This window comes from Petromyzon marinus, chromosome 5, assembly GCF_048934315.1.
Source record: "Petromyzon marinus isolate PM22_M1 ecotype Great Lakes invasive population chromosome 5, UKy_Petmar_22M1.pri1.0, whole genome shotgun sequence".
Lineage (NCBI taxonomy): Eukaryota > Metazoa > Chordata > Hyperoartia > Petromyzontiformes > Petromyzontidae > Petromyzon > Petromyzon marinus.
The window spans coordinates 16,760,253-16,784,071 of NC_133671.1; the positions used below are offsets into that span (position 1 = coordinate 16,760,253).

The following is a 23,819-nucleotide window of genomic DNA, read 5'->3' on the forward strand; positions in this document are numbered from 1 at the left end:
ACGTCAGCCTCGAAACCTTAATGACTTGGAGAAGATCTGCAAAGAGTGGGACAAAATCCCTCCTGAGATGTGTGCAAAGCTGGTGGCCAACTACAAAAAACGTCTGACCTCTGTGATTGCCAACAAGGGTTTTGCCACCAAGTACCAAGTCATGTGTTGCAGAGGGGTCAAATACTTATTTCCCTCATTAAAATGCAAATCAATTGGTAACAATTTTGACATGCGTTTTTCTGGATTTTGTTGTTATTCTGTCTCTCACTGTTCAAATAAACCTACTATTAAAATTATAGACTGATCATTTCTTTATCAGTGGGCAAACGTACAAAATCAGCAGGGGATCAAATACTTTTTTCCCTCACTGTAGAGGCCAGGCGAATAGTTAGCAAGGGTTGGAGACTGCCCTCAACACCAGTTTTCAAATAACATCTGAATATATGCTCACTTACAATATTACAAAGTCTATTTAATTTATTTGTCATGAAGCACCATGGTTTAAAGTGAAGTCTCCACCCCTTATTTACCTATATCTCTTTGCCCTCTCTATGCACTGTATATGCTATGAAGGGCCGTTGCACGAAACGTCGCTGATTACATATACATATTTATATTTTAAGGCAGTGGGGTTTTCCAATTAACATGGAACACGCGAACATTGCTAATGGTCACTCACTCATTGTTTTTTTCGGTAAAGTCACGTATGTAGAAATACAATAAAATTGTATTAAAACAAAAAACAATCACGACGTTTCGATCACAATACAAGCGATCTTCATCAGGTGTCAAGAACAAATCACGGAGGTAAATACAACAAAAAGATGAGAGACGAGAATTCAACAAACCTGAAAAAACATTATGTGAAACACATCCAGTCAGGCCAACAACACAGTTAGACACTTCCTGGCGGACCACGAATTTCAGAAGAGTGTTAAATTTCGTGTTCAACCTTTGGATTGCACATTATTATTGCTAAACAGTGGGCAGTCGGCGAACTCTTAAACGTTCCGAGATCATACCGAGATTATTCCGATTAATGCTAAAACGCGTCCTTTACCGATTGCAAATTACTTGTTTATGAAATCGCAAAACCCCACAATGGACAATACATGCGTAATGCGCAACGCTATGTAATAATATATTTTGTATATCGTCATAAAAAATGACAGCTTGTGTCAATCAACCGCTGTGTTGGTCACGCGGGATATTTTCATCATCACCTGATGAAGGCCGCTTATGTTGTGGCCGAAACGTCGTGATTTTTGTTGTTTTATTTTTTTACCTACGTGACTTTACCGAATAGAACCAAAGATTATGTTTAACCATACGTCACCACACTGGTCAATGCGGCTGGTGTAGTATGGGTGGGAGGAGTCCAGGGCAACTTTAGATATCACTCGTTACTGATGTTAAGCCGCGAGCTTTATAGCTCATCGGATTCCTCACGTAGTGCGCTACACTCTGCGCCACCGCTCCGCCCCGTTAATGTACAGCCCCTGAACACAATTCCGCAGCGCAATCATAGATATAGCATCGCGTTAACACCGAATCTTACGCGCTTTACCTAAAAATTTAACATTATTTTCATGACCCACCGTCCCCTTACATGAAACGCATCGACATTCGGCCACATTAATTTTGTACAACCGCTACCAACAAAACCGTTCCCACAAGTCGCAGCGCCACGGGAACCGCGGGCAAAACAACAACGCAATTAAAGCAAACATAAACTCGTTTTTACCTGTCCGGACACGCTCGGAGAATTACACGAGCCGATTAAAATAAGTAAATGGAGTTTAATATGAAGATTAAAAACATAAATACGCACGGCGCCTCGCCCCTCAGGTGTTTACTATCCCACTCATTTTCGAATTTGTTTTCAAACGGACGCGCCAGCCGCTTCCCGCGCGTCATTTCCGGCATCCTCTAATCCGAGCCCCGCCTACGGACGCAGCCGATTGGACGTCGATGTCGGTTTCGGGGAGCAGGGGGGGGGCTGAGCCAATTTCCGAGCGCCGATTGGCCCTTGCGGTCGACTCTCAGGGTGGGCGGGGGTGCCCTGGAGCCAATCACCGTGTGTTGATTGGCCCCCTGCGGTTGACCCCAAGAGGGGAGGGGAAGGGGGTGGGGGGCGCGTTCGATGCGGAACTCCTCCCAGCAACAAGCGGCAGCGGCGCCACGTGGCACGTGAACTCCTCTACTTACGAACACTCGACTCCTCTACTTACGAACACTCGACTTCGGAACTTTCAGAGATACTAACAAACCTGTCCCTATGTCCATTTGCAGCTTTTCCGACCGAGAGCCCGTAAGTTCAAACGCCGCGTAATATATGGCGGCATCTGCATCTGCAAAACGTGAAGAACTATTGGCATCTATACGAGATTATACAACTTTTAAAGCCATTCCCCGTGTTTAGTGTACATGCCGTACAACATATTTGGAATCGACAGGAGTAAAGTTGAACTTACGAACAAATCGACCTTCGAACAGGCATCTGGAACCTAACTCGTTCGTAAGTAGAGGAGTTCCTGTACTGGATGAATACGATGAGCGATTAAGCTCTTTTTTTACAGATGTCCAGTAAACTATTTATTTTTTTATTCTAGCAGGTGAGGGCCACTGAGTTGTATCGCTATTTTTTCAGAAGCGACCTATCCACAACTGATAGCTCAACGAAGTGGCTTATGACGTGGACATTTATAGCAGCTAAACACTCTAATAGCATGTTGATTCTAAATGTGGAAGGTAAAAACCTGAGGGTCCGGAGACCAGGGGAGAGAGAACACGCAAACTCCAATTACTGTGTATAGGCGTCGAGGTCGAACCCACGACCTCCTGTATACCAGGCGAGGTAGTTAACATCTCGCCACCGTGGCGCCCAAATGATTGCCCGCATAGATTAAACTTTTTTTTAAACAAATATGATTGGTGACGTGTCGAGCAAATGACCTGTCTTTATAGCTCATGTACTATAAAGAAAGTGCAATTGCATAGATAATAGGCGACGTTTTGGGCAATGGACCTTCCTAGCTCATGTCCTGCGTGGCACGTGGGATCCATCAGCAAAAGATTCCTGGGATAGGTTAAATACTGGTCTTTAAATATGTAAAGAAATAAATGATTTACGATGTTTCGAGCAGTGGCTCTTCTTTATAGCACATGAGCTTATTTTTTTCTTTTAAGGCAGTGTGTATTGACGTGTTTACTTTTGTGTGTTATTTGTGCACAACTGCCAACGCAGCACCATATAATTGTCAGAAGAATGAGCCGTGAATCAATGCCTTGCCAAGCCATAGCATTGAAGTTGTGTACGGTATCGTATTGCAAACCATAGGTGTGGGTACAATATAATTGTATGTATTTTGTCTCATCTTTCCTCCTGGCAATCGGTGGACTACATTTCTCAGTCCACTTGCAAATTAGACTATCCTTGTCGATTGATTCTTCACCCAGTTAAACAAAGGAACGAAACTGCCATATGACCAAATCATCCAAAATGCGCTTCATCTCGTCAGATCTCGGAAGCATGGGCGACCGTTATGCAAAACATTTGGTAAAATTGGCTGTTCAGATAAATTGTACACCGTTGTGCAATACAGTTCACAGCACGAACCGTGAACAAATAAGGCCCCTCAAGCCGCGCGGCGTGGGGGAGACACTCATCCAGCAGTGGCACGACAATGGGCTGCACATGTGCATGTTAACACGTTGAAAGAAGAGCAGTCCATCTGGTGGGACTCGTGGGAGCCAAACACAAATGCTGGCTTGGGGACGCACGCACGCCCGGACCCAGCCCGCCCTCCCCAATCGTAACGTGACTCTCCCCCACCCGAGCCCATCAACCTACTTACAGATACAATGGAGATGGTGTGCTTAGTGAACACACAAGATACGGCTTGCACTCTGGGAGATCCTATTTCACAATTAAATGTTCAAATATATGAATTTTATATATACGGCTATATAAACAAACAAGAAAATTTCTGACATTGATAAAGAAAAAATAGAAAGTAATACCATGATATCCCTTCACTAATTCGTATTTTATTGTTTCCCTTCTACGTGACTTTACGAAAGAACCAATAATATGAATCCCTGCAGTCACGAAAGCTTTAAATCAAAATTTAATTCGTATTTACCAGCGTGAAGTGGTCTAAGAACCCCAATACGACAATATTGTACCAAATTTGAGTTTATCCCACAGTAATAAATCAAAAGTACTGTACTATGCATACTTTTCTGATCACAAACTCTTTTTCCGCTTCTCCCAACACAAACGTAAATTTTTGTTTAGTCCATAAATATTTGTGTTTCGCGTATAAAATGCAATTGCTGCCCAAATAATACTGTGTATTTGCAAAAGTCCTTCCCATATAAGTCATGGAGTTATATAAATATATTATAGCCCGCCTCGTTACTTCCGATTAGCACGGTTGGCTACATACGGTGGGAAATAAGTTAAACATACATACATTACATTTTCTACAGTAAACCTTTCCAATTATACAAAATTAATTTTGAGCTTACTTGACATCACCAAATCCAACTCCCCAAATGTATTCAACCCATATAACGGTGACAGGTTGTCTTAAGCCGGCCCATAGTCTAGCATGCAGAGCTGTATTGATTGTTTAAATCCCTCTCATAATTTAATACGTTTTTGCTCCCGTTGCCCAAAGTGACCCCGTCACAATTTCCATGCGGTAAAACCCCAGCGATCGGTTGTACTCTTGTGAGTTGAGAAGCAATCAGTCCACACTGCTGTAGGCAATTAAAGCACCCTGAACAATTGAGTCGGACGAGCCGGACGGATGAGACGCCCTGCCATCTGGTGGACATCTGGAAACGCCACGCCAAGCCACGCCACCACGCCACGCCGGGGCTGCGTTATTGCCGCAGAAACTCGTGGTTTTAACGCGCGCATTTGGATGATCAATTTATATATGTTGATGTACTATGAAGAAAGGCCGTCGCTCAAACGTCGGATATTATATGTTTGTTATATATCATGTTTCTTTGGACTTTCCGTGTAACACACATTGACTAATAAAGGGGGGTGTTACTCTTTGGTTATTTCGGTAAAGTCACGTAGGTAGAAATAAAATCAAACAAATCACGACGTTTCGATCGCAACCCAAGCAATCCTCATCAGGGGATTGCTTGGTGAGCATTGCTTGGGTTGCGATCGAAACGTCGTGATTTGTTTGATTTTATTTCTACCTACGTGACTTTACCGAAAGAACCAAAGAGTATGGATTCCTGCAGTCACGAAAGCTTCAAATCATAATTGAAGGGAGTGTTATTTACGAATGTATATTTTTTATGATTTAAATTTAGCTCACATATCTACAGATGACTAAACATTGTGAAAGCGATAGCTTCGTGTCTTGCATAGGAGAGTGCTAAAATCTTAAATACGTGCACTGAGATTCATGGGAGCCATGCAGTAGCTTTGAAATCAACCGCTTGCTCTATAGCAGTGATTCTTAACCTGGGGGTGCACGCACTCCCTGGGGGGTGCGAGATGCCCTTTCTGGGGGTGAGAGACATGCCAGATGTTATTTTAGAATGTAAATCATCGAAACACAAATTAAACCTATGTATTTATGAATATTATAAATGTTTACGATTGAGAACCAAAGGGGTGTAAGGCTGCAGTGAAGTTTTTAGAACCATTGCTCTATCGACGTTCTGTCTATTACTTTAGAGGGGTGTTTATAAACGGATCACCACGATAAAATAGTCTTTGCGTGGTATGATGCACCGTTCAAGCTGTTAAGAAGAGTAAGTGGGCTTGAGCGGGACATGTCGCGAAGAAGGGCGATGTCCCACGGTCGAGAATAATCGAGGGAGTAGCAGCAACCAAGAGACGGAACACCCACGTTTGGACGTCAATTGTGAAGCTGAAATTATGAGATCAGCTCGTCCTGCAAGGTATTCCGTGGATTATTACAGAACATTGTTCGTGAGAAATTGACGGCTTGGAGACGGCTTGATACAGGAATGTATTCACCGTGGCTGACGATAATTTGCATACCAGGGGTCCTTTATTTATAAATAAACCCTTCTCTTTCTATGCGGCCAAATGTCAGTGCTGCGCCACTGATTCTCAATCGCACCGATGCTGTTCATATCACTCTGCAGTCGTGTGTGTGTGTAAGTGCTATGGCGGGAGCGGTGGCGTAGAGCGGTTAGCGTGCTGCACTACGAGTTCGATTCCCGCTCACGGACACTGAACACCAGTGACGATTATCTGAACCGGTCCTGGGCATCCCTCAGGTTGACTCAGCCTCAAGTGAATACCTGGTGCGGTGTGTAAACATCACCACTAGGTGTGGTGTTGCCCCCCCCCCACCCCACTCGTGTGCCGTGCCGGCCTTCATAGGTGCTCGCTAACAGCACTTTCCCCAAGAGTCTCTTACAGGCTACACGAGGGATCAAATTATATTAATCGCACCTTCACCACCGGATCCCCACCACCGTACCTCACCCTGCACTGAAGGCTCACGGTAGAACCCTACGCAGCACCAGCGTCACTCAAAATGTGCTTCTTGACACCAAAGGTCTCGGAACTGTTACAGCCTCACGTCGGGTTCTCTGCTGCCGCCTCCTCGGTGTGGAATTCTGTCCCTGTGCACATCCCGCAACGTCGGATGCACTCTGACTTTTAGGAAACATCTAAAGGCTGTGTTGGGTCAGGGCTTTCGAGCAGCCCGGAGCTTGCCTCCGCGCCTCTGAGTTATTGATCTGTCTGAAAAATCTGGCGCGTTATATCATGATTATTATTATTGTTGTTAATTCTATAGGTATGTGGCTGGCTGCATAAAATACCTGAAGTGAAAATGGCCCTTAAATTAACAATTCGATTGGAAACTGTGGGGACATTTTAAGTTTAACACGTAGGCTTTCGTGACCAATATCATCCGTAATCTTGATTTGAAGCTTTTGTGACTGCAGGAATCCATACTCTTTGGTTCTTTCGGTAAAGTCACGTAGGTATGAAATAAAATCAATCGAGACGTTTCGGGCGCTTTCCCACCTGATGACGGATGCTTGTGTTGCGCCCGAAACGTGATTTATTTTATTTTATACCTACGCGACTTTACCGAAAGAACCAAAGAGTATCATCCATAATACAGGTCTTTTTGGGTTGGACCGCATAAATATATAAATGTGGCTTGGCTCTCCAACACACCAGTGTACTGCACTAGCAACGAATTACCACGTTCTGTTTACGTGACAACCCTTACTAATTGGTTGTGTCGGGTGGTGGCGGGTTTAACGACACATATATTTACGCGATCTAACCCAAAACACCTGTACTAAGGGGCCATTTTAACTTTAGTTTTCTTTATGCAACCCGGATCCGATTAGTCTCGACCACTGGCCATCGTCACTTGAAAGCGACATATCCTACACAAGCCCACGAACTTTTTTTAACATTAAACATATCTCTAATTTCCGTATGCTCTCCAATGTACAGCACGTGCCCATGGGCATTGACGAAAAAGACGGAACGACGGTCGTGTGGGGCTTGTTTGACCATACTTTACAACCAAGTTAAGTGCGAGTTTCTGAATGGTGGGGATGGGGGGGGAGCCCAGGAGCAGTTCAGATATCACGCTCCACTGATTTTAGCCATTACCGGGAATCGAACTCAGGTTGCACGAGTTCATCGTGCTGCACGCCAACAACTATGCCACCTCTTCACCCCATCACGTATTGAACTGAAGCCATCTATGGCTTATGATCACGTCCTGAAACCCTTCACAATGCCTTGCGCATGCCTATACTGCTTATATAAATAATTTCTATAGAGTTTCCCATGTGATAATCCCCTCGCCTTTATAGTAATGGACACATTTACTGGGATTCAGCTTGACTTCGTCTAAAGGAGTTTGCTTATCTATGCACGGTAGTTACTTTATGTACATTATCATGATTATTTTGTGTTATCCATATCTTAAAGAGGTATTTATTTGTGTATATATATAACAGTTCATCTGGCGGTTCACCAGCATTGATTCAAGCGAGCCTGACTGTTGTAACTCAAAACCAGTCCAGAGTTTTGCCTCGACGGTATTTGCATCAATACTGCTGAAATAATGCACTCCCACAAGGTCTTGCTGCTGTTGGGCTGTGTAAAAAAAATATACTTTTATTTTTCATGTGGAGAGACATATATATGAAGGAGACATTGTCTGCTTTTACCTATTCTGTTCACTCCTAGTGAGGTCCTCCAAATGCGGTTCGGCTGGTCATTCCGGATTACGCAATGACATTTCCACCGATTACCCGATTAACTGACAGAAATTGCGACGTCATTTTCTAATAATGACGAACGCCTGCAGCAAAGACTTTAAAAACCGGGTTGCGATGGACATCATCGTGCTATATATTAAACACAAATGTCATTATATTCTTGGTTCTTTCGGTAAAGTCACGTCGAAGGGAAACAATAAAATAATAAAAATATATATAAAACAATTAAATTCTCACGACGTTTCGACTGCAACACAAGCAATCATCATCAGGTGTGAAAACCACAGCAAGAAAATATGAAAAAAGTGGCGGTTTTTTTTAACTGCAGCCACTCTCGTTAAAAAGAAAACGCCACTTTTTTCAAATTTTCTTGTTGTGATTTTCACACCTAATGATGATTGCTTGTGTTGCAGTCGAAACGTCGTGAGAATTTTATTGTTTATTATTTTTATTATTTTGTTTCCCTTCTACGTGACTTTACCGAAAGAACCAAGAATATGAATCTTTGCGGTCACGAAAGCTTTAAATCTAAATTTTACAAATGTCATTTTTTAAACGAGTTGCTGAAACTCGTAAAGATATAGCGCAATGAGATGCAGCTATCGTCTTGCAAAGTGCTTGGTTGCACGTCCCATATTTTAGTGTGGTCGCAATTCCCTTAATGTTTAGTGGTCGTCGGGAAGTGCGTAACAGCAGCCGCAGCGGCCACGATCAATCAACTCGTGAATGAAGACCTCCTCAAACCCTCACCGTACACCACAGTCCCGCAATGTGGCAATTCATCTCTCACCTGCACACCATCTGAATCAATTGCGTCATCATTCTCTGCAGTGGACGTACCCTCTCGCTTGCCTTATCTCCTTTGGCAGCCACTCTCCGACGCTCGTTCTGACCATCGGCCGTTATCCCTTCCAACGAGGTGTCCTGCCCAACCAAGGCCAACTATTTTTTTTCTTAACAGTCTACGTGATCAGTTTAACACGTAGTATGCTTTCACGACCAATATTATTCATAATAAACGTTATTTGGGTTAGATCGCGTTATTTTATAAATGTGTCGTAACCCTCCACCACCCGACACGGTCAATCAGTAAAAAAGTGTCACGTTGACAAAAGACAAATAGTTCACTACTTTAGCCCACCGGTGTGTGTGAGTCTACATGATGTCTCTAGCTTGCATGTGTTCTCCTACCCACGTATTCACGGACGTCGACGAAGTAGGTGGAAGGAAAACTTGATAAGTGTCCAAATAAAACTCAAGACATTCGTCAATACCCCTGCCTTAAATAGAAAACAAATATATAACATGCAACGTTTCGGGCAATGAACCTTCGCAGCACATAGAGAGAGGCAAGAGAAGTAGCGTAGATGCATGGAAAAGGTGAATGCTTGGAAATTACATTGAGACAAAAAAGCACACATACATACCCCCGTCTTAAAGGAAATATCCAATGGACTCAACGAGAAAATGGAGTATCGGGATTTCTCATCCACCATACAGTAAATAGCTACCCCTCACTTATACCCCTCTATTTAAGGAACGAAACAGGAGGACTTTTTCACAAATCTGGCTGTCGCCTGATGAAGCTAGATGTAATTACTGGCGAAACGTCGTACTCAGATTGTAAATGTTGTGGCTTTGCTCTCCAACACACCGGTGTGCTTTACAAGTAGCGAAATGGCCACGCTCTGTTTACGTGACGAACATTACTGGCTGTGTCGGGTGGTGGCGGGTTGAACGACACATTTATATATTTGCGCGATCCAACCCCCCAAAAAAACTGTACAGTATTATGGATGATATTGGTCGCGAAAGCCTACGTGTTAAACTGAGTAAATAGCTTTTTAAGCACAATTTTAGTGCACTGGTAACTTTCCATACAGCGCGTGTACATAACGTGAGAGTGACGATGCACGGTAACCCGGATCTGTTGAGACAAGAACGAACTTCAACAGACGTTGGAGATTGGGTGCACAGACTCACAACACCATCGTTATAAACAGGGTACAAAAGTCCTGTGAGTTCATCCTCGAATCTCTACACTCAGCAAGGGACGTGTGCGAAGTTCATTATGCGCTTTATACGCCCACAGCCCTACGTGCAAGCAAGGGGGTTAGAAAAATATCATAGAGCAAGAGAAGAACAAAACATAGATGGGGCCAAGCTGCGAGGTGACGAGGACACGAGAGGGCAGTGTTATCCACCCCCCACATTTCCCACCACCTCCGTATGTGTGCATGGTGGGGCTTCAACTTGTTTCCTCTCACGGGCAGCCCGATCGCTGATTTAATGGATGTTGGCCAAACTTCCCAATGTAGCTAGGAACCCTTCTCAAGAAGAGCTTTGAAACTCAGTGAGGGTTTTTTTGTTTTACAGGTAATCGGGGTCACAGTACTGCGTTGGTTGATACGCGCACAGCATAAGCTGGGTTAACGTGCGTTTTGTAAAGACTTGTTTCGATACTGGGAGAACCGGCAAACTTTAAAATCAGTCAAACGCAAGTGCGCACATTCTTCTATTTTTAGAAGCCTCTTTTTATAGACACACCGCGCGCAATATCACCTGTAGCGTCAGTTGACACGCCGTTTTCTTTCGGGTAAGTTCATAAAGGAGGTGTGATTTCAACATAGGTCACCTTCGCCATTTCAATTTGCGTCTTGAGCAACTATTTTTAGTGCCTTGTTCTCAAAACCTTTAGACCTTACCTACCTGCAGACACGCCCACAGACACACACACACGCACACCATGAAGACCCCCTGTATGACCTGAACAGATTGTTGGAGGAAACAGCCATATACCTCTTCTTTGGTTATTTCGGTAAAGTCACGTAGAATGAGAATAAAATAATAAAATAACACAATAAAATTCTCACGACGTTTCGGCCACAATGCAAGCGGCCGTCTTATTTTATTCTCATTCTACGCGACTTTACCGAAAGAACCAAAGAAGATGAATCCTTGCAGTCACGAAAGCTTTAAATCGAAAGCCATATATATACCTGTCAACCCATACGGTTTACCACGTGTTCTTTTGCAGGGAAATTTAGTTTTCAGGTCCATAAGGCGTACAGTCGTTTCAATACGGGCAAAACATGTTTTTTTGTCTATTTGTTCGCATTTCTCCCTTATGATAGGACTTCGTAGGATGAACGTTAAGATTTATAAGGACACGGGGTGACCAATAAGGTCTGAATTGTTCTGTAATAAGATAAGCACTGATAAGGGGTTGACAGGTATGAACAGCTGTTGGCGAGCACGTATGAAGGCCAGCACTACACATGATAGATTTGGTGGGCAACACCACGCCCGGCCGTCTTTGTCTCCCCACTGCTGATATTTAAACAGCACCAGGTACTCATCTACTTAGAGGCTGAGTCGATGTAGGGGAGGCCCAGAACCGGTTCAAATATTCGCTGCGAAATTGAACTGCGGTTGTGTTTCCTCTCTCTCTTAAATTCAGCTCTTCTGTACCTGATGATGATTGCTTGTGTTGCAATCGAAACGTCGTACGCTATTATATAATTTTATTTTTTTATTATTTCTACGTGACTTTACCGAAAAAAACCAAAGAGTAATTCCTGCAGTCACGAAAGCACCTGGTCAAGTTTGAACTCGGATTATTAGCGGTGTGCAAACCACTGCACCACCGCTCCCCACAACACAAAAACAGATAACCCCGTATAGCCTTAACAGACTGTAGGGGCAAGTGCTGTTAGCGAGCACCTATGAAGGCCGTAACGGTACACGAGGGGGTTTGGTGGCCAACACCACGCCCGACCGCCTTTGTTTCCACAGTGGCGATGTTTATACACCGCACCAGGTACCCATTTGAGGCTGAGTCGACCTAGGGGAGGCACCAAGACCGCTTCAAATATTCGCGACTAATATTGGTCGTGAGCGAAAGTGGGGTCGCCGGTTTTTTAGTTTGTTTTGCGCAGGGTGCGAACCACCGCGCCACCACCGCTCCCCCCACGTGCACAGACAACACGGGGCGAAGTCGTTGCCATAACAAAACGACTGAACATTGCACGCGAGGCACCCCAGGAGGTGGGGGAGTTGTTGATCCCAGACACCTGGGCTCGGGTGCTTTGCCATGGTCCAATCAAAGGGGGCCGTCCATGAATGACGTCACGCACCTAGGGGGGGGAGGAGGAGTCAGACATTTGTGACGATGTGATGACGGGGGGGGGGAGGTGTTTGAGAAACGTGACGTCACATCAAAATGCGCAACTTTAAATAAATATGGACAACACGTTCTATTTAATGAAATAGACTTTTTAATAAATGTTTTCTCCTACAATATCAGAGTGCAGCGCCACATTAAACATGCACTACAATGACAATAGTTTAAAGCGATTTGAAGCATGTTTTATTTTCAAAATGTAAATGTTTTTTTTGGGGGGGGCAGAGCTTTGTGACGTCATATTTGAGGGGGGGTCTGACTTTTTGTGACGCCGTGTGACGAGGGGGAGGGGGGGGGTCAAAAATCGTCCAAAATCGCGTGACGTCATTTATGTACGGCCCCACAAGGTGTGGGGGGGGGGGGTCCGGGATGTGACGCCAGTGGCCGAGGGACAGACAAGCTGTGTTGTGGTGCCCTGTGTCACTGACGGGTGACGGGGGGGGGGGTTGGTGTATGGGGAGCGGTGGCGCAGTGGTTAGCGCGCTGCGCCCCGAACCCCGACGAGCACAGTTCGATTCCCGCTCACGACGACGAACAATCTGCAGCCGGTCCCTGTGCCTCCCCTGCCCCCTAGGTCGACTCAGCCACAAATGAGTACCTGCTAGCGCGGTACACATCAGGAGCGGGGAGACAAGAGCAGGCCGGGCGTGGTGCTGGTCTCCCACCACCCCCTCTCACGTATCGAGCCGGCATTCACAGGTGCTCCTCGCTAACAGCACTTGGCCCAACAGTCTCGCTTAAAGCTATACGGGGATGAGTGCGGAGGGGGTTCTTTGTGTGCGTGGAAGAGAGAGGGCTCTGGCAGTGGCTCCAAGGGCCGGGTTCGGGGTTGTGGACAGCACGTGGCGTGCGTTTTGACGCCCGCGACACGCAAGGAACGTTTCCGACAGCGTTCACCTCCCCCAGTGGAAGAGGCGAGAGAGAGAGATGACATTCGCGCAGCCGCGCGTCATCATTTGATTACTTTTTTGCATATTATAAACAAGACAAACCACGAAGAACACAAGCAGAGAATTGTAACGAGCGCGGCTCGATACGTAACCCCAAAGCTGCCTTCGTAGCTGTGTCCCCGTATGTCTGTTCGTTTTATTTCGTCCCCCAAAGACGTTAAAAGGGATTTGTAGGCATCGCACAGCCTTGGTACTGTCGTGGTTATTAGTATAGGAGTAATACTCGCAGTCGGAGCAGCAGCAGTAATTATTCACGCGGAACAAGTTCCCGCCCCCCCTCCCACCACCTTATCAGCCGGGGCTGGTGGGATCGTGACGTGCTCGGCTCTGCGCAATCATTGCCCAGCTACCGCCTACGGTGCGAGCTGAACTTGTCACGCCAAATGATCCGCGGTCTTCCAACAGCAGCAGCAACAAACTCATCATCATCATCCTCCTCCCCCGGGTGGTGTCCGGGTCCTCCTTCTCCAGCCTCTCTCTCTGTCTTGGTCCGCGTATCATTCATTCATTAGTTATTCGACAACTGGGTAGGAGGAGGAGGAAGGAGTGAGTCGTAGCAGCAGCAGCAGCAGACGCGTCCGGATTTGCTGGTTGTTTCGCAGCTCGTAAGTCGAACACAGGATTTGCTGCGTGAACACGGCGCCGATTTTTCGGTGGCGGTTCGTAGAGTTTTGGAGGTTTCAAGAAAAAAACACAAACAATATATCTTTTGGCTTTCAACGTTAAGCCTGCGCACACGCGCATGTGTGCTCGCGTTATTGGAAGCGCATTGAAAGCGTGAAGAGCTTCGGGGCAAAGTGAAGGCACGTGTGCCGGGAACGACAAAGGCAGGTAGTGATAGGTGGGTAGGTGTAGCCGGTGCACGCACGCGTAGTCACCGCCGCTCTCTATAGTAGCTGGGTAGGTGTAAACTCATCCGGCTTGCTAAATAAACTCCACCGCCGAAGCCGAGATGGCTGAGACCACGGCTCCTCCGCGGCGAGACGAAGTGGTAGATGCGCAATATCACCACCACCATCAGCAGCAGCAGGAGGATCAGAAGGGCGACTGCAGCGAGCAGGAACTCCTTGAGCTGCTCCGCCAGAAGGACTCGGAGCTGGTGATGGCTGCCGAGCTGGGAAAGGCTCTGCTAGAGAGCAACCAAGAACTTCGCAGGACCAAGGAGATCCAGCAGGCCGAGCTGGGCGAGAGGATGGAGGTAATTGTGTCTGTGTGTGTGTGTGCCACAGCGTATTGTTTTGTTCGTGTGTGTGCACGGAACAGACTCGCTGCTGAGCGAGACCGCGCGGTCAAGGCATTGATCACACTTCACAATGCAGTTTCCTATGTGTGTTGGGATATTTGTGTATTTTTATGTATATTAACGCTTTAATATATCGGTCGGTGGCAAGTAGGGCTTGGTTATCTTGAGTGAGGCGCTCCTGTACCACTAGAGTTGACCGCACGCCTCGTCCATAACACAGGCACCCTGTATTATGGCACTTTATATTTCGATAGCCCTATGCATATGTTTACAGGAATATAGATTAGAATGAGGACAAGATAAGGCGACACGGATTGTTGCCGTGCCAAAATAACCCCAGTTCCTGCTGAAATTAAGCACTGCCCAAGACCAAACGAGCTCTTAAACGTCAGAATAGTTCCTGAAATTGGATCTTTGTAGGATTACTTTTTTTGTTTTCAAACTGTGCTCGCTCTCCGACGTGTGTTTCGCGGGTTGTTGCTCGCCACAATGTCCGACGTTTCACGCCACGGTACTGGGAGCTCATTCAGTTGCTGAATGGGGTAAGCGCGCATTCTACCTCGCTGCTGGTGTTTAATGGAGGGTAGGCAATTACGGTCCATTCACCTGCGCTCACAAGCTCGATGTTGGTTCACATTGCCTTGCTCTCTGAGGACACCTGCGTATGTGTACTGTAGCTGCATTGGAGAACACTACCGTCGCGCATGCTAGGGTGAAGACTCAAAGCGCCACACAGTCCGGGTTCAATAACCCACTTGCTGTGCTGCCAGATGGCTGGCCATATTTTGGCACCACGGTGGCGAGATGTTAACTACCTCGCCTGATTTGCAGGAGGACGTGGGTTCGATCCCGACCCTGACGCATGTATGTTGAGAGTTTGCATGTCTCGCCACCCATGGTCGCGTGGATTTTTCTCCATGTTCTCCGTTTTTTTTCCCCCCTCCACGTTTAGAATTAACATGCGTTTAGAATATTTGACTGCTATACATTTCCGCATGATACGCTACTTCGTAGGTCGTTTCTGAACAAGAGCTATACAGTATAGCTCAGTGGGCTTTACCTGGTAAAATGTATTTTTTTGTTTAATATTTCAACCCAGCGAGTTTTGAGTTTCACAGATCTATACGTGGTCCACCAACCCTAACCTTAAATGCACAAGATTGACATATGTGCACCACCATGCCTGGATGTGAGAGATGTACATAACTCCTCTTATTTGTGGTGAGTTGGGGAACAAATATTGCGAATCCTTTAGCGCACGGGTTTATCCGCGAAGTTGATCGACGCATCCATGGTGAAAAAAATACGGATAGTCGTAGATACTTATTCATATTCTTAGCAGTAGATACTTGTAATGGGAGTACAAGGGCGATGGCTACAACGCGTTTTTCGACGGTCCTATGGCTTTCGCAGATAACAGGAGTTGCGGGTAATAGGGTAGCGGATTAGGGGCAGTTCTCCAATACGATAGTTACAGCCTGGAATGAACCTGCTTTTTTTTTAAATCGGTATTTATACCATAAATTAAGCAAGAGCGTAAAATCACATGTCAAATGGTGCACTGATGTAAGAAACTGATATTATAATAAACATCAATGGCAAAGCCACTGTTGGATGACCTGACATGTTACATGCATGTGTTTTATTTATATATACTGTGCTGAGTGAGTCACCCATGACGCTTAAATATCGTAACGATTTGAGTCCTTGTCCCAGCCAGGGTCAACAGAGTCCTTCCACGGTAGCCTATAAGACCTGTTTCTCTACTAGTGAGTGGTAGTTAGTGTAGTAGTTAGTAGCCTATAAGACCTGTTTCTCTACGAGTGAGTGGTAGTGTAGTAGTTAGTGTAGTAGTTAGTGTAGTAGTTAGTGTAGTAGTGTACTACTTAGTGTACTAGTTAATGTACTAGTTAGTAGCCTATAAGACCTGTTTCTCTACGAGTGAGTGGTAGTTAGTGTAGTAGTTAGTGTAGTAGTGTACTAGTTAGTGTACTAGTTAGTGTGGTAGTTAGTAGCCTATAAGACCTGTTTCTCTACGGTCATCTGAGCACTATCCAAGGTTCGAACCTGATTAGCTTCTGAGATCTTACAAGATCTGGTGAATAGTTCGTCTCCCGTCATATGAACTTGGAATTTCCAGCACTGGCTCAGGACGGAGATGAGCAAACACCCCCTTTGACTTCTTTATGAGTGTCCTGTTTATGCGTTATGACCTTAGTTATACTGCCATATCCTCTTATACTACTGTACAGTAATGTATGTTCACTGTTCGTTGAACCGAGTGTGGTGCCTTGCCCCTGGATTAAGCGGTTTAAGTTGAATCTCAACACGTTCATTAATAACACTGTTGTGACCTTAATATGAAATATATAAAATTGGCGGAATGGCCCTTCTTCATGGCAATGGCGTTTCTTCTTCCTGACACGCAAATCGGGCCATTGCCCGAAACGTCGCCTGTTATACTGTATAGAACCTGAAGATAGTTTAATTGACGAATTGTGAGCTATGTTGTTGCTTTGTCAATGTTGCTTGTGCACTGCTGCCAACGCAGTATTTTCCAATCATTGGTTAAACCTGGTTTGTTGTTTATTAGAGTCGGGGGGAGGGAGGGGGGACAAGTAGCCATGGGAGCTCATGGAGTAGCCAGCCATAGGAGAGCAGCAGATAGCTTACCTCTCTGTCAAAGGTTGGGGGGGGGGGCGGTGGGAAGCTGACCCCTCTCCCCATCGTCCCCCCACCTGTTATTCCTACTGGCCATGACATTACCCACTTTACATACCTGTCAACCCCTTGTCAGTGCCTACCTTTATTACAGACCAATTCCGACCTTATTGGTCACCCCCGTGCCCTTATAAATCTCAACGTTCATCCTACAAAGTCCTATCATAAGGGAGAAACGCGAACAAATAGACAAAGAAAAGCTTTTACCCGTATTGAAACGGCTGTACGCCGTATGGACCTGACAACTAAATTTCCCTGTACAAGAATACGGGGTAAACCGTATGGATGAACAGGTATGCACTTAAAGTTACCGAGTGATGCGAACCACATTCATCTTTTCACTCCTGTAGTGTTATTGTATCGTCTTGTTCGTTTTAACTTTGTGACCCGCCCCAACTTGACATCCCGTGAAAAATATGCGTTATAGCTCATCGGATTCTTCCACTTTAAATAAAGACTCTGATCATCACCGTGAGCCACTGTCTATCCACTGCTGGATGAAGGCCCCCAATGGCCATCCCTCACAGTCAAGTGCTGCTGCCACCCTTCTCACTCCTTGCACATGAACTGATCTCATTCATCACTCCAGCTCCACGTTGGTCGTCCCTTTGGATGCGTGCTCTCGTTTGGCTGATTCCAACAATATCAATAGAGTAGTTCCAAACTTTCATAATACTTCTAGATTGAATACGGTACTTCTATGTGTTTATATGTGCTTTTTTAATATACAGAATTTTTATTCTTGGTTCTTTCGGTAAAGTCACGTAGATTGAAAATAAAATAAAAAGAAAAGATACGATTAAATAAATAAAAAATATAATTTGAAAATAATAAAAGCAAAAAACCCACGACATTTCGATCGCAACATAAGCGGTCTTCTCCACCTGATTAAGACCGCTTGTGTTGCAATCGAAACGTCGTGGGTTTTTTGCTTTAATTATTTTCAATGTATTATATATATTTTTTCATTTAATTTTATTATCTTTTTTTATTATTTTCTATCTACGTGACTTGACCGAAAGAACTAAGAATATGAATTCCTGCAGTCATGAAAGTTTTAAGTAAAAAAAATACAGAATTTTGTTTGTGGTGAAAGTGGCTTAATAGTGACCAACCTTACATCTAATGGTGTATTTGAGCGCAATAAACTATTATAATAGTTCATTAGACCTCCTTTGCCAGTACCAAAATGTAATAATGGGGGTTTTCCCCTTTTTTCTGGCAACAAAACTGAAACCTTTTTACAAGGATTCATGTCTGCATTAACCACAATACCTGCAGTCAAAATGCAAAATACATTATGCTAATATATGCATTGTCCTTGAAACTGATTGGTCCACACCAAGGGACGGCTTTCTTTAAAGGACAATGCATATATTATCATAGTATGTTTATTTTTGTTTGAATTTTGACTGCAGGTATTGTGGTTAATGCAGACATGAATCCTTGTAAAAAAAAAGGTTTAAGTTTTGTTGCCGGAAAAAAATGGGGAAAACCCTATTATATTACTATAATAGTTTTTACTTTATTTTACCACGGTAAGACCCACCGAGTTCTGTAGCTCTTTCTTTTAGAAGCGACCTGGCTATCAGAAATGAGAGCTCAACGAAGTGGCTTATCACGTGCGGAGATATATCGCAGCCAAAAACTCTCAAACGCGCACGGTTCTGAGCATTCTGCGTCGTTACGTTGCAACCTTTCTGCCTTGTGTATTTTGTATACAGTGCCTGTAATTTTAGACGGACTGTGCAGCGCAACGTGCCTACTGTCGATAGTGTACACAGCTGTGTAGAACAGGGACCACTCGTAGATGATGGTAACGCTTTACCGTAAACACATTTCACGGATAAAAAAAAATTTTAGATGGGATGTACACATTTTAAACATTGCCTCCTATATTCTGTATACTGTGTACTCTGACGACTGCTTGGAAATTCAACCGAGAGAAGGCTTAGAGAGCAATTACAAGTTAGAGAGACGTGACGTTGACTGTAAAGAAAGTATAAGGGGGTTTCGACCAAGGGAGGCGCACGTGGTTCGAATTGGATGATGGGCGACAGTCAAGACTAAGGACAGAGTGGCAGCCACAGGAGGAACATGCCCCAGACGTTGTTCTATACCCACGAGATGAAGCAATGACTTGTGCTCGTGTGCCGCAGCTAGATGTGGAGGTTGGTCAATGTTCTCCTTTGGTTCTTTCGGTAAAGTCACGTAGAATGAGAATAAAATAATAAAATAAAACAATAAAATTCTCACGACGTTTCGGCCACAACACAAGTGGCCTCCTTCACTTGGAACAACCTGTCGTCCCCACAAGTTGTCCCTTCACCTGAAGAAGGCCACTTGTGTTGTGGCCGAAACGTCGTGAGAATTTTATTGTTTTATTTTATTATTTTATTCTCATTCTACGTGACTTTACCGAAAGAACCAAAGAAGATGAATCCTTGCAGTCACGAAAGCTTTACATCGAAAAGTTGGTAATGTTGTGCGACTAATTGCGACTGCTTTGGGGAGGCCGTCATGCAGCAGTGGATAATTCGTGGCTGATGATGGTGACCGTTTTGTGTATCCTGGATGCATTTACACTGTACACAAGTAATGTTGCCCACGCACATTCGCGGCTGTACATTAGCACAGTGTGACGTATTCTCCTAAAAGTAAGATGAACCTCACACGCACGTTGCCCCGGTGTCTATAAAGTGTACTCATTTGGTCTCGCGCACCAGGTTTTGTAAAGTTCATTTCCAACGTTTTGCTTTCAAATTCAGTAAGGGGAGGGTATAAATGTGATCTTATAATACAGACAATACGTGCGCGTGTGTATATATGCAATGCGCTGTCCACACTAAAATTGTTACGTTGTGGGCACGTTGTTCGTACCAGGGGTACGAGTGGTCGTTGAGTGTTGTGTTTAACGTCCCAGTTGTGTCAGTCATACGTTACCTCTGACAGGCTCTTGGCTTTGCAGGGAAATACGGTCATCAAAATTCCTAATAACCCTCAGATATGCACGTGCGGTTCACACAAGGAGCGCCTGTGAAGTGTCATGTTGCACAAGTGCGACTGACAACATTGACAAGTAGATACGAGTGAATGTCACTGGTTATTATTAAGCCGAGTGGAGCAGTGTGGCAAAGTGGTTAACGCATTGCCCTATAAACCGGGCAACGTAAGTTGGATTTCCCGACATGGGTAACGTAAATTTGCGAATTATATTTAACTGGTCCTGCCAGTCCCCACCTTCAACTCGCATTGACCATCATTGGTGAAGTATGGTCAAACGAGCCCCCTCCGCGTGACCAATACGGCGGGGGCAGGCCGTCATGTTGGAGTTGACAAGGGGTAGTAAAGTATTACCGTAGTTCATTAACGAAGCAAATATTATATTCTTGGTTCTTTCGGTAAAGTCACGTTGAAGAGAAACAATAAAATAATAAAATATATAAAACAATACAATTCTCACGACGTTTCGACTGTAACACAAACAGTCATCATCAGGTGTGAAAACACCTAATGAAAACACCTGATGATGACTGTTTGTGTTACAGTCGAAACGTCGTGAGAATTTTATTGTTTTATATATAGATTTTTATTATTTTATTGTTTCCCTTCAACGCGACTTTACCGAAAGAACCAAGAATATGAATCACTGCAGTCACGAAAGCTTTAAATCGGAAGCAAATATTCTCTGACATTCACAGCCATTGTGTTGAATTGCAATTCCGCCAACGGTTTAAGAGTTTGCCGAATTTAAAATACAACTACGGGGGCAGTTGCATAATTTCGCAATAGCGTGCATGATTACGTAATCATAATTTGCAGCCTTTTGTTAATCCACTGCAATTCGTCATTAATTTGTTGCTGTGTATAGTTGGCCCTACTACACCGTGCTGTTCAGTGCAGATTGTTTTCCTTTATAACCACGCGATACACCACTGAGGCTAAACTTATCTTTTTCAAGGGAGACTTTGATAGTACAATAATATACAAACGTAACAGGTATACACATACAGTCCTGCAATCATAAATCATAACAACACGTAATTTACAGATTCAGAGCATTGTAACATAAACTATAAAAAAACACGTGGCAGCACTGCGCTGTAGTGTGTGTCTGAAGCCGCACTAACGTGTTGTATTTTGTTTTGATTTAAAGCTTTCGTGACTGCATTGATTCATATTCTTGGTTCTTTCGGTAAAGTCACGTTGAAGGGAAAGAACCAAGAATAATTGTTGTATTTTGTCATGCTTCCAGTTCGTAGTCACCATTTCAAACAGTGCTGTAATTTTCATTTTCCATTTTTTGCTGTTTATGCATGTTTTCCTTAATATCGTAGTGGGACATCCAGCAGTGCAAATAACCACGTTATTGTTAAGTATAAATTAATCTCTACGTCCTGGGAATGGTGTCACATAAAAAAAAAACTGTTGAGGAAGACGAGGGGAAACCTCAACTCTCCTTCGCTTAGTTGCGTAGCTCAATAACTTAATTCAGTGTGGAGTGGTGGGGTTTTTTATGCCTATACGTTGAACTTATTTTGCACCGTACGTAGCCAACCGTGCTAATTGGGGGTGATGGGGGGGGGACAACAAACTAATGTTTGAAGGTGAAGATTGTGAGGGATGGAAGGCGAGCAATTGACCCGTCCCTGAGATAGATGCAGTACCTCACCGTTGTTCATGATGTTGTGTTCATACAGAATCGTTGAGTGTTTATCCTTCACGATTGTCCATTTAATTCAATTAAAACCAGCCAAAATTTCATCTGTGTGGCACTCCTCCACAATTACGAGAGTGGACTAGTGTTTTGTTTAACCATTCTCGTTTTCATGGTGAGCTACTGAGCTCTATTAATAGTCAGTAATACATATCACTGAATAACCTATTGTGGAAAATGTTAACGGACTCATTAACAATGTTCCATACCCACAGCTGTACCCCCACTAGAAACTGGCCGACTCACTTTGGATAGATTTAGTGTGAGATGGAATTATTTGTTTTTATCTGACACAATCTGTCATTAAGATGCATTATATTTCACGAATCTTTGCCAGTACAGTGAATTAACATTGTTACAGTACATCATTGTAAAGGCTTTGTGTTGCAAGGTATTCCCCCGGATCTGCTCAGATGCCATCATAAAAGAATTGCTTAGGCTCAATGGGCATGGCCTGAAATAAGTTGACTGACTCCCTAAAGTTGGGGTAATGTTTTACGAGTTGTCTTCGTCATCCGGATTGTTATTCTTTATCTGAATGATCTTACGTCGTGACAGTTTAGGCAATGCATTATGTTAATATGATTCACTGAAATTTACAAACTTTTTTTAAGATAACCAATGGGCAGCTTCTCTCAGTTTGTAATTAAATAACAGCGTTTGCCAATTGAAAATACTGTAAACAAGTATTTTTTGTTAATTCCTACTTTTTAACACAGATTGCAACTGGGTTAGTAAGCACTTAATTCCAGAGAAGAAACGTTAACTTACATCATAGATAACTGTTAAAAATACCACTGAACTGCAATAATTTTGACCCCTTTGTCAATCCACTACAATACTGGATTATGACATCGTCATGCAGGGCTTCTTGTGGAGGTTGGTTGACCATACTTCACCACACTGGTCAGTGACGGTAAGCTAAGTTGGGGACAGGAGGAAGGGGGGGGGTCCCAGGTATAACATAACTTCACAACTCTTGAAAAAAAATGAACACGACACTTTTTGAATCTCCGATTGAATTTCAGATGAAACGAAAGCTAAAACCCACATCACCCCGTCAATGAACCAACGTAAATGATCTCATCAAATGTTTGGCATCCGTTAGTGTGCATGCACAATGTGCTTACATTTCGTGCTTTGTTGCTAGTGTGTGTGACGTGTGTGTGTGTGTTAGATGGCCACTGGATGACACAATTGTGGTTGGTGCATTCAATCCTTCCTTTGACTAATGAACTTGGGCGTCTTTGCATCAAAGCTGCGCGCTACTTCCTTCCTCCTGTGTGTGGGTGTTTACCGTGTTAACAAGTGCACCTCCTGAGCGATCATCAGAAACGCTGAAAAAAAGAGGTTAACAACTGGTGCGAATCTAGGCAACATTGCCGTGTAAACATGACATCGTCACTAAATATGACTGAGACTTCTTGTTCACGTAGAAGGGAAATAATGAAAATAAAATTATCACGACGTTTCGGCCACAACACAAGCAGCCGTCCTCAGGTGAAGAAACAGAGCTGTCGGAAAGGCAGCGCCGAAACGTCGTGAGAATTTTATTTTATTATGTTTTATTTTTATTACTGTATTATTTCCCTTCTACGTGACTTTACCGAAAGAACCAAGAAGATGAATCCCTGCAGTCACGAAAGCTTTCAATCGAAATATGACTGAGACTTATCATAGTCACACAAATAAACATCCTAGGTCTCCTATATTGCAGCCCTCCGTGTTCGTCCTAAAATTGTGGTT

The 23,819-nt window shown here is 44.1% G+C and overlaps 2 protein-coding genes across 3 annotated transcripts in view; one reads left to right on the forward strand and one right to left on the reverse strand.

Annotated features, from left to right (window-relative positions):
- CIT (citron rho-interacting serine/threonine kinase) overlaps positions 1 to 1,896 on the reverse strand; it is a 62,935-nt gene extending 61,039 nt beyond the window's left edge. The window contains exon 1 of the mRNA XM_032947168.2: positions 1,736 to 1,896. The gene's annotated coding sequence lies outside the window, so the exon portion shown is untranslated. The remainder of the gene's footprint in view (positions 1 to 1,735) is intronic.
- Positions 1,897 to 13,475: 11,579 nt separating this feature from the next.
- The window catches only part of BICDL1 (BICD family like cargo adaptor 1), a 43,762-nt gene continuing 33,418 nt past the window's right edge, over positions 13,476 to 23,819 (forward strand). The window contains exon 1 of one of the 2 annotated variants that reach the window (XM_076062256.1): positions 13,476 to 14,590. In XM_076062256.1, coding sequence (XP_075918371.1) covers positions 14,345 to 14,590 — 246 coding nt within the window. In that variant the 5' untranslated portion in view covers positions 13,476 to 14,344. The remainder of the gene's footprint in view (positions 14,591 to 23,819) is intronic. The other variant, XM_032947178.2, reaches the window with a different exon arrangement.